This window comes from Episyrphus balteatus, chromosome 1 (assembly GCF_945859705.1).
Source record: "Episyrphus balteatus chromosome 1, idEpiBalt1.1, whole genome shotgun sequence".
Taxonomy (NCBI): domain Eukaryota; kingdom Metazoa; phylum Arthropoda; class Insecta; order Diptera; family Syrphidae; genus Episyrphus; species Episyrphus balteatus.
Window position 1 is genome coordinate 88301339 of NC_079134.1, and position 12159 is coordinate 88313497.

Sequence of the window (12159 nt, forward strand, 5' to 3'; positions counted from 1 at the left end):
TGATGGTGTTTTCAACAATCCTACCAATTTTCAGCTTGCTGGGAATTAATGTAACCTCAACCCCTTATTTTAGTCTAATTTGACCGGACTATTCTTGAATACGGGTGCGTTGTATGGGCGCCATACTAATCTATACACATAAATAGAATTGGAAGTATACAGCGTAAATTTTTAAGATTTTCTCTTTTTTTTTTGCCATGGACAGATACGGTTATTTTGCCTCCATACACTTCAAGACTTCAATTGTTAAACTTGCCATCTCTTTCTGGTCACAGAGAGTACTTGCAGTTCTGCTTCATAACAGGTGTGATTAAATTTGTTTGAGAAAATTGCAATTTTTTTTCTCTTTATCACGGTGTTATAAATGGATCTATTTCATGTACATCAACTCTCGATCGAATATGTTTCAATGTGAGTCAGACTAACTTAAGAAGGAATTTACCACTTCAAACTATTTTCAGCAGATCAAACTACGGCGCTAATAGTCCTCTTAATCAGTTAATTAGAAATTATTCTCATTGGTTCTACATATGATAACTTTAAATCTGTAAGCTTTAAATGTAAATTTTTTGCTCTGAGTAGTTAAAATGTTGTTGCATTTAAAGGAGACTGGGCACTTTTGTATGGGACGTGGCCCATTGGTGTAACACATTGTGACATACATCAAATGAAAGGTCCCGATGAGTGTATTATTTTTTTATATGGGCAAAAGTCTATATCTCGTGCAGGGAAAGTGCAGTGATGCATTTTTTGTTCAAAAATGTATGTAATAAAATTCAGAAATGTATACATTTCGACTAGATGCTCGATTAACTTGATTCAAAAACATTATAATAACGGTGTCGGAAATTCAATTGGAATATTCCATCACCAGTTTTCACCCATGACGCAATGCATTTTTCGGTTTTTAGAACACTTTTGTATGGGATGTGACTCATTGGTGTAACACATTGAGACATACATCAGATGAAAGATCTCAATGAGAGTATTATTTCTTTGTATGGACAAAAGACTCTATCTCGTGCAGGGAAAGTGCATTGGTGCATTTTATGTTAAAAAATGTATTCAAGGTTATTTTACATGTTTGTGTTTTTAGAACAATAAAAGGTGAAGAAAAGACTAAATCCATGCCGTTTAAATTCATAATACCTACCAACATTTTATTAGTAATAAAACCTATGGTTTGAGTTGCATTTTGAAAAATTAGTCACAACCTTCGAATATTTAAATTATTTTAAAACCAACAAGGTAGTTTCGCACACGACTTCAAAGTACTGAAAATCATATAATTACTCAAACATTTTTTGTTATTGCATTTCATAAATCCATAAAAACAGATAAATGCATTTTTTGAAAATGAAAGCAGTTGATGGATTAGTCCAATAGAACACCGTTATTATAATTTTTTTGAATCAAGTCAATTGAGTATTTAGTCAAAATGTATGCCTTTCTGAATTTTATTAGATAATGCACTTTCCCTGCACGAGATACAGACTTTTGCCCATATGAAAAAATAATACACTCATCGAGACCTTTTATTTAAAGTTTGTCTCAATGTGTTACACAAATGAGCCACGTCCCATACAAAATTGTTCTAAAAATCGAAAAATTTATTGCGTTATGGGTGAAAACTGATGGAATAGCCCAATTGAACTTCCAACATGTATGTATGTAATGTTTTTGAAACAATTTAATCGAGCGTCTAGCCAAAATGTATACTTTTCTGAATTTTATTACATACACTTTTGAACATAAAATGCATCACTGCACTGCATGAGATACAGATTTGTGCCTATACAAAAAAATAGTACACTCATCGAGACCTTTCATTTGATGTGTGTTTCAATGTGTTACACCAATGGGCCAAAATGCCCAGTCTCCTTTAGTTTTAAGTATTTTTTTGTAATTTTTAACGTTAGTATTTAACGTATTGAATAAACAACAACAAGAAATTTGGAAAAATATAATTTTTTCACAAAACCGGTCCCTAAAAATTTGGTACAAATATTCAACTGCTACTTTAGTTCTAAAATCATTACTATCCCATATACTGCGGTATAAAACGCAACGTAAAATGTATGATAGATCAACATTGATTTGAAAAAAAAAATTATTGCATTAAACACCTTTACATTAATGTTAAAAAAAAACTTAAAAATTATAATCAGACTTTTATATGCAGTTCTTCACAATAATTCTCAACTGTAATATATCCTGATGATAAAACATTCGTCTAGTGACCCAAGCGGCTGCTGTTTTTTTTTTCATCTTTTTAATTAAATGTGTGCTTTTTTCAAAGTTGACACAATTTTTATTAAGGAGACTCAAAATTAACTTCTTTCTATTTAAAATCGTTTGAAAGGCAAAATCATTCCAAAATATTAAAGTGATTTTCGTTGATTTAAACATCGTAAAGTGTAAAACAGTTTTTTTAACTTATGAATTTGTCCCGGTAACAACTTTAAGTTCAACGAAATTTTTTTGATTAAAAAAAATATCGTTTTGTTTTAAAAAAATCAATTTTTCAAAACAATAAAAATTTTGAAAATTTTCTTTTCTAAAAATTGTTCTTATAAAATAAATCAAGTTGATTACTCTTAAGAATATAAAAATTTGAGTCTAGTACGCAGATAGAGCTTAATTTCAGCTGCCATTCAAAATTCTCTCCAAAATATAGGTATTTGATCCAAGATTTTGGATAGAATTTTGTGTATGGGAGCTAAAATTTAGCTCGTTCAACATTCATTAGTCATTTTAATTACATTAAGCATCTAAACAAAACAATTGAAAAAATCATTCCTACAATTTGAATTGTCTTCCTTCGTATTTGTCTCTTTTTGTCATTGATTTAACTTTGGGATGTGCATTATTATTTGTTGTTTTTATTAACCCTTTATAACTCAAGAACATGTGTTTTAAAATAAACCACCTGTAAGCACTTGCCTTTAATAATTACAAAACATGTATTTTGTAACAAATTAATATTTTCATTATTTAGTCATATATTTCGATATTGAGAGGTCAAAATAAAAAGTGTTTATAGCTGTTTTCAAGTACAAAAATGTGAAAAGGACCATGGGCACTTTTGTATGGACTTTGGGCCCACTTACAACATTGCTCAACAGTGATGAAACGTATATCAAATGAAAGGTCTTGAAGAGTACCTTAATTTATTATATGGGGGTAAAGTCGAAATCGAGCGCAAAAGTGGTGTTTTTGACCATTTTATAAAATAGTACTTAAAATGAAAAAAAAAAATATATTAAAAAAAAGTGGCAACACTAACTATAAAGTGTTTCACCTTTTTCAAAAGCTAGACATCCCACCTTTAATCTAGTATTAAAATAAAGTTTTTTCTATTATTAGTTTTCGAAAAAAATGATTTATTAATAAAAAAATGTAAAAAATAAGGTAAAATCAAAATATTTAGTACTACTTTTTTTTCACTTTTTGTGAAATAAAGCTCTAAAATGACTTTTTTAATTCACTGCATTATCAATTAATCAAACACTGAAAACCAAATAGTTTTATCTCTTCTAGTTTTTGAGAAAATCGAAAATTACTAAAACTTCATTTTTTTCCATACGATTTTTTATGCTGAGTATTTACGCTTACTTATCTTGAAGTTAACGAAAGAAGAATATATTAAGTTTGAATAAGTGACACCGAAGTCTTCTATTTTGTTCAATTATTCAATCTGTGAAAATAGACCCAATCCTAATACTTACGGTGATAAAATCAATGGCATATGGTTTGTTCTAGTGCCAGTATCAATAATATCGTTACTCGTTACTTTCGTATGTTTCGTATTTTTAGTATATTTGGAGCTTTTAGTTTTGGTATGGTACGATGTACGTTTGGTAGGTACTTAAAATATTTTATTTTATTTTATTTAGTTATTTTTGCATAGTTTGGACTAGAATTATAATGGAATGAAAACAGTAAAACACAGCCCAGATTTCTTAAATATCTTGAGGACAACGAATAGGTATATCGACGGTTAAACTGCAAAACCTCGTGAGTCGTTTTTGACTCTTTGTCAAAAAACAGTTTTCTGTTTTTGTTTAAAAACAAATAAGAGCATCGAATTTTAATTTTTATTTTGAAAAAAATAAGTTGTTTTTTTTTTAATTTTAATTTTTGAGAATTAATTTTTCAAAAACTGTGCCTGAATGGCTTCATTTAAATCTTACAAAAAGGTATAACCAGTTATTGTAGGTGTAACCGTTGATTTTTAATAATTTTTCACCCTGTATAGGGTTCACTCTATCGTATGACGAATAATAAACACATAAATTATTTGTTATATAATTTCCTATCGACATTTTTTTTTTTTGTTTAGACAAATAAAGAATAATAAATAATAAAGAAATAAAAAAAACTATTGTAGTCCTAGATTTTCTACAATTTGCAACAAAATTTAGCTTTCTACGATCAAACACAGGAGATTTCATTCTTACCAGAGTGACTCCTTCTTTGGTTTCGGAACTTGCCGGTGTTGATTCAGCAGGTATTGTACCACTTGTATTAGCTGGAGTTTGTTGATCTTTTATGTTTTTCCTAGAAGATTAAAAAATATTAATAAACTTCTTTTAGAATCTTTATTCAAAACTAATACCATTTTTGCATAATCATCGGTAGCTGTATTTTGGCAATACTTTGAAATTTCGACGTGAAAACCTTAAGCAGCGTAATAAGCAACTCTCGTGCTTTCACAGGATCAGATTCACTGTGTTGTCTGATACAATCAACTAGATTCATAAGAAGTTTGCACGACATGGTTTGGATTCCTGTAGCTAATGATTCATCATGCACATTTTTAGAAAACAGATTTGCTGCTTTGGCTAGAGCCTTCAAACTTAGATTTTCACGTACATGGTGAGCTAAATCCGCTAAAGTTGAATATGCGAGAGGACGGATAGAGTCTAAAGTAACACCCTTTCCAATAAGAAGATCTTCATCGAACATCCGATCGATGTATGGTATAAATTCTAAAAACAAGAAAAAATGAGATTAGTTGCTTTTAAAAAATTGAATTCAATATAACGTACTTAATCGTAAGTCAGTCGCAAAAATATGTCTTGCGGCAATTAGGAGCTCTTTTCTTAAATTCGCAGCTTCTTTTGGACAAAGTTCCATAAGCCCGAGCATACCTTTAACTACCGACGGGGAGTGCGAAACGACCGAATCCTAAAACAATGCTTTTTTGTTAATATTTACACACGTAGATTTGCATAAGATGCAAGAAAAGCTAGAGCGACTAGATCTGGCGAAACAAGAATTAAATTGTATGGAAATTGGCGTCACCAGTTTAGAAAATTATTAGAATTAGAAAATTATAATTTTTTAAACGCACACTTCAAATACCACGCTATCATTTTTAAAACTTCAAATTCATTAATTAATAATTTTTTTTAACAAGATATTTTTTATGAACAGGTTTTGACAAATCCATTTCCAAATTAAAGATTGAAAAAAAATAATAAACAGCCTTTATCTGTAGTCAATTCGTCATACATTATGTATTCTGTTTTTACTTCATGGATCCAAGCAAATTTAGCATAGACTGAATTGTCTTACTTAAAGAAAATTTTACAATGAATTAATTTTATTTTTATTTTGTACCGTATGACATACTTGACTGTATAAGATGATATTCGCTGAAAACGAAACAGAAAAAAAATGCCCTTTTTCCGGAATTTTGACGGGGGATAAAGTGAAATTCAAAAATTGCACGTTATTAAGAACTATTTTCCTCTTTTATTATACATATATGCTCTTAAACATTGACAAAGAAATTCATTGATGACTTTTTTGTTTTTGACGAATTAAAAAATACCAAAAAATGCTTTCATTAAAAAAAAACACATTTTAAGAAGATACTGCTGCATTGGACATATGACTATAAAAGACCGTCCTGTTAATATTTGTTTAATAAGCCAACTCACGCCCTGTGTGGTAAATTTTACTTAAACTTAGTTTAAGAATTAAAATTAAGTTAGTCTTAATAGAGTGTTAAATTAAGTAAGTATAATAAAGTGTGTTTTGTTCTTATATTAAAATAGTTTTTATTGGACTTGCTGGATAATAAGGTTGAATTATATTTTCATAATTTTTTCCTAATATCGTAGGCTTCGATTTTTCTTGTTTTATGCCAACTGAAGTCCTCTAGCGTTTTGAAAAATCTTAGGCAAATCACACTGTATAACTCATATAAATATAACCAAAATATTTTAACTTGCTTGAAATATTCGAACAATGTAAGCTAAAAACGAAAGAGTTTTTATTTGAGCACCCATAAAATCAACAAATATTTCTTTATTAAAAGCCGGTGATGTTCTGAAATGAGTAAAAAATAAAATATCAAAAACATTCTATTGGATTTCAAAAAAAATAACAACCTTTGTACTAATGATGGCTGCAAGGTTATAGTTGTCATAATCAATGGCACAAAATCTGCAACTTCTTGATGTACTGTGTTTTTATAAATTTGATAAATCAGAACAACTATTATAGGTAATTCTTGTAATACCCTCAGCGACATAAATCCTTTAGGTAGAAATGTATACTGAAATAAAGGATAAAATATGAAACAAAAATATTAAGGTAAAATTCCGATTTGTTTCTTTCTAACCCCTTGAGCAACTGTACCAGTTTCAGTTATTTTTTCAACGTAAATAGTTTTTGCAGCATACGTCTCCAATAAAAGCTTTTCAAAATCAAGTTCTTTCAAATCCTTGACACGGATTTGTGGAGCAGATTCAAATATTTTGGGGACATGCATTGGCAAATCTGTGTAGACTTTCTTTACAAATGAAAGGAACTCTCTTATCTGGAAAAATATAACGAAAGGTAAATGTTATTGTTTTTATTATTATTATTTTCTCCTTTTAAAAGTATTTACAAAATATTTTGGAGGTCCTAGCCGAATTAAAAAATTAAAGGACCCCGCACAATTTGTATGGGAAGTGGCCCTCGGTGAAATTGTCTGAAATTTTAGTATGTTGTTCTCTTGGAGCCCTTGATCAAAAGTCGATATAGGCAGAAAGTCGAAAAATGGACAGTTTTTAAAATAACGGGTTTTTCCGATGACCATCTCAAACCTTTTAAAAGGGATAATAACTCTCTTATTGTGTTTTACGCTATTTTTTAGTGGAATCCATAGGTTTAAAGGGTCGCTGAAACCGAATCCGAAGTCCATTTTGCCCCATCACGTCAGATTTTCAAGATAACCTCAAAAAATATTACAGCCTCAAAAAATTTTTTTTTTTGATCTGGGAGTGCGACTATGTTTATTATATGTTTTTCGGGTCGCTAAAACCAAATTCGAAGTTTATTTTACCCTATCACGTCAGGTTTTCGAGATAACCTCAAAAAAGATGTTCGTTTCTTTTTTGATGTTATCTCAAAAATCTGACGTGATAGGGCAAAATAGACTTCGAATCTAGTTTTAGCGACCCGAAAAACATATATTTAGCAGTGTCGCACTCCCAGTTCAAAAAAAAATTTTTTTTTTGGGCTGTGACATTTTTTGAAGTTATCTTGAAAACCTGGCGTGATGGGGCAAAATGGACTTTGGATTCGGTTTCAGCGACCCTAAAAACCTATGGATTCCACATTAGAATAGCGCAAAATACAATTTAGAGAGTTACAATCCCTTTTTAAAGGTTTGAGATAGTCATCGGAAAAAACCCGTTATTTTAAAAACTGTCCATTTTTCGACTTTCTCCCCATATCGACTTTTGATCAAGGTTTTCAAGAGAACAACATACTAAAATTTCAGACAATTTCACCGAGGGCCACTTCCCATACAAAATGTGCGGGGTCCTTTGAATTGCTCACCATCAAAAACCGTACCGGTCTCTATCTGTTGATCTGCTAATCGGGCATTGAAATCTCCGATAAGCATAATATTATTTTCAATTAATGAACCTAGTAAGCGATCCAGACTACAAAAGTCATGTTCCCAATTATTGCAGTTCAGGTAGATAGGGAAAATATAATAATTTTCATCAACTAATTTAATGTTTATAGCTGTAAAGTTTTCCATATTTACATAACTACAATAATGTGCGTTAATAGATTTGAACCCAAAAAGATAACCCCAATCGCCCGCCCTCGAGAGTGTACTCTTGTTGCTGAGATCCAGTGTAATTTGAAACCCAAAAAGAATTTTTCAAAATCCCCACAGTTGTCATGCTTTACATGTGTTTCGCATAGAACAAAATAATCAAAACTATTAATATACTTAAGATATCTCGAACAATAAAAGAGATATCGAGAAAATTTAAACAGTTTTTAAAAGAACAATATCTGTTCTTATAATCACGTTACAAATTTGTTTATAATGAATTACCCTACATAAAAACAGAATCTCGAAAACAAACAAAATGGCGTTTTTTGACATTTTCTAACGGCATAAAAGAAAACTCCAGCCAAAAGTGCTACTCAATCCATTATTGCATTTCTGAGAAAACGGCAACACTGGTCGGTTTTAAGTTTTTTTGATAACTCGAAAACCAAGCCTAACTTTGAAATGGTTCAAAGACACTTTTCTTAGCAAATTAAATTTTCTGTCAAGTTAAGATGGTTGAAAAATTTTAAAAATTATTTTTGACTAAAATTCTAACCTAAAATCAAAGAAAAAAAAAGTTAAAAAATTGAGGATTTTATTTTTTTTTACTAAATCAAGGGGCATTTTGTATATGAAGCCGGTACGTCCAAACTTTGTACTAATAAAATAAAGAAGAGTTAAAATCCTTTGATAATAAGCTGTTTTTAATTTTTTTGTCAAGAAACGACTTTAATATACCTTTTCAAAAATTAGCACTTTTTTCTATATTTTTGACTTTTTTAGTTAAAAGCAAGTTTTTAAAACTCCATAAAATCGTATTAATTGGTAACTTTTAGACTTTTGAAGTAAACAGACTTCGAGGTATTGATTTCATATAAACTAAGTATGATAAACAAAAAAATTTATTTGCATTCTTATGTTCTTGTATGCAACTTTGTGTATGTGCATTCTTATAAATACGGATCGAATAGATGGACGGACTTTTGCTTTTGCTAAAAAGTGCTATAATTCATTCTTGAAGAAAATCCCAAACAAATCAAAAGTTCTTCAGATATTTGAAATGGATCCATGAGAAAAATTCTCAGGTAAGTTTCAGGGGGGTCATTCCGTAATTTTGAAAACGATAATCGAATCGATGATAATCGTTTTACAGTTTGAGAATCTTTAAAGGTATTTTAAGTCAATTCTGATTCAATATTTCCAAAATAGTTTATATAAATAAAAGTTTTCGTAGGTAATTTAGTAGTTGCCTCTCGGACTCGCCGCCGTAATACAGCTTCCGAACGAGCTTGTGGAATTGGAGGAGTATGTACCGGAGCATTCTTACAACTACGGTAAGATGCGCTGGCCACGCTTCACCAACGCCATAGCAAGAGAACTGCGTTCGAATAACATAGCCCCTCCAAACGACAGAAATCTGTCGAACAGTGAGATTGATGGTTATCTCCAACAAATGGACGATGCCATCCTACAAACTATGAAAAGAACGATACCTAAATACAAAGAACGTGACCAAAATAACGTTTACCGAAACGCGACTATTGACTCACTCCACAGACAAAAAAGCGGACTATTGACAAGACTTAAACGTTTATACCGGCGATTTACCGACCCACACGATCTGGAGATTAGAACACTGAAGTCATCGATCAAAAACATCAACCAATTGATAAAAGAAAATTATAGGTTGTCCATTAATCTGTATTGGGACAACAAAATTCGGGCCGTTAATTCTAGCGACCCGATGTTTCCGCAGATTAATAAGATTTTTAGACGGAATGATCAAAACGAGCTTCCGTGTCTTAAACTCCAGAGAACTGTGGAAAACAGAGACGTACTTCTGACCCTAGGCATAAATCCAGGGGAAGCCATCTTGGACGACGACCTCTTTATAATCGAAGATCCGCAAGAGAAAGTGGGTGCTGCCTTCCAGCAAGTGTACAAGGTTAATGCTAGCATTAACCCGAACCATGACCTGGAAAACAGGGCCCTCATTCATCACTTTTATCTACGTAATGATATTACGCAATGGCGATCTGAGAATCGCGGTTTTACCGGGTTTAATGAAGAGCACTTGGCAAACGCCATCATCGCCGAGCATGCTGGGGCTAACACCCTGTTAATTACGAAGGTAGAGCTCAAGCTCATCTTCGATTCATTAAAGAAAAAGAAGTCAGCAGGAGTCGATGGTATATCCAATATTGTACTACGACATCTACCGCAAGAAGCTATTGACATTTTTGCCACTCTGTTCAACAACGCTCTGAATAATGCATATTATCCAAAGCGTTGGAAAACAGCAGTGGTACATCCTCTACCGAAAAAGGGAAAGGACAACTCCAATCCGGCAAATCTCCGGTCGATAAGTCTCCTTCCAAGTATCAGCAAGGTATTTGAAAAAGTTATCAATAGGGCTCTGTCTCAGTGTGCTGAGGACAACAATATCATACCGGATAATCAATTTGGGTTTAAGGCAGGACATGACACTATTCCGCGCACTATTGCCGCGTCTAAACTTGTATCTGATATTCAGTGGAACAAATCTAAAAAACAGTGCACGGGTGCCTGTCTTGTTGATTTGGAAAAAGCTATCGACACCGTTTGGTTAGAAGGTCTCTATCTTAAATTAACAAGACTTGGTATAAGTAAACCACTTTTATATATGCTTTATGACATGCTCAATGGTAGAACGTTTGTTGTCAAAAGTGGCAATGTAACTTCTACTGGAGTTTTTAATATTAAAAATGGTCTTCAACAGGGAGCGGTGAACTCACCGATTCTCTTTAGTATTTACACCAGCGATCTGATAGGGAGTCTAACTCAGGCAATTGCGTATGCCGACGATCTAATTGCGTACAGAACAGCTCCAAAAGTTGAAGTCATCAGAATTCTCTTGCAACGTGACTTTGACAAAATTCAGCGATATTGTGATGACTGGAAGTTGAAAATCAACTTTCAGAAATCAGAAACGATTCTATTTAGGACTCCCTTGGCTAAAGCCTCAGGGGATACGCGAAGGAACTGGCGGAATCTGGCGATCGCTGGACCACACGGACATCCACTGCCGAGTAAAAATGTAGTAAAGTAAAAGTACCTTGGCATCTGGCTAGATCAATATCTATATTTCAATAGACATATGGATGCTGCTCTGGCCAGGGCTAGGGGAGCTTTTGCCCTGACGAAACGGCTGTTTTATAGCAGTCGGCTTGACACCAGGGTTAAGGTGATTTGCTACATGGCCCTCATCCGGCCGATGATTGTCTATGGATGCCCTGTGTGGTTCAACGTTGCTCCATCTCAAATGGAAAAGTTTCGGGTGTTTGAGAGGCAGTGTCTTAGACGTTGCCTTGGTCTGCACAGAACACCCGAATCTGATTACACGCATTACTATTCCAATGAGGTTTTATACAATAGGGCCAACATAAATAGAATTGATAACTTTATGCTGAAGCTTGTTCGTGGCCACGTTTCAAGAGCGATGGCCTCTTCAAATAGCTACATTTTTGGGGCTTACTACCCTAACGACGAATACTTCAAGAGTGTGTATTTAAGCGGCTATATTCCGCCTGAGGCATTCCTCTATTTAGATAGTCGGGGGCTTGTACAGGATAGATTGGCAGTTCCGCTAATCTACCACGTCGGGCGAAGAACCGTGGACAGGCGACTGCTGTATGACAGGGACATCCTCGCATTAGGCGGAGAAGGGCGTCTTCGGTTCAGTAGGACTGTGTCCGATCGGGACCGAAGAGATAGGGTAAAGCAGGAGAACCAGTTTTGGTGGCTTCATAATAGTGTAAATAGTTAAAGTGGTCTTTGTTTTTATGCCTTGGCCGGCTTACATAGTTTTAGGTGTTTAGTTTTAAGTAGGGACAGTCGGGGTGGCACAAAAAAAATACAAAAAATACAAAAAAATACAAAAAAAGAATAAAAAAAAAAAAAAAAAAAAAAAAAAAAAAAAAAAAAAAAAAAAAAAAAAAAAAAAAAAAAAAAACAAAAAACAAAAAAAAAAAAAAAAAAAACAAAATTGCTTGCTGTGGCTGTTCTAGTTTTTAAGTAGTTTTAAGTAGTTTAAGTAGTTTTAATTA

General features: G+C 32.7%; 1 protein-coding gene across 5 annotated transcripts in view; it reads right to left on the reverse strand.

The window, feature by feature from the left end:
- LOC129906924 (transcription-associated protein 1) overlaps nt 1-12159 on the reverse strand; it is a 366133-nt gene that overhangs the window by 250264 nt on the left and 103710 nt on the right. For all 5 annotated transcript variants that reach the window (XM_055982915.1, XM_055982912.1, XM_055982911.1 and 2 more), the window contains 6 exons: nt 6635-6832; nt 6402-6568; nt 6243-6339; nt 5052-5190; nt 4619-4991; nt 4461-4560 (listed from right to left, as the gene is read on the reverse strand). In XM_055982915.1, coding sequence (XP_055838890.1) covers nt 4461-4560; nt 4619-4991; nt 5052-5190; nt 6243-6339; nt 6402-6568; nt 6635-6832 — 1074 coding nt within the window. The remainder of the gene's footprint in view (nt 1-4460; nt 4561-4618; nt 4992-5051; nt 5191-6242; nt 6340-6401; nt 6569-6634; nt 6833-12159) is intronic.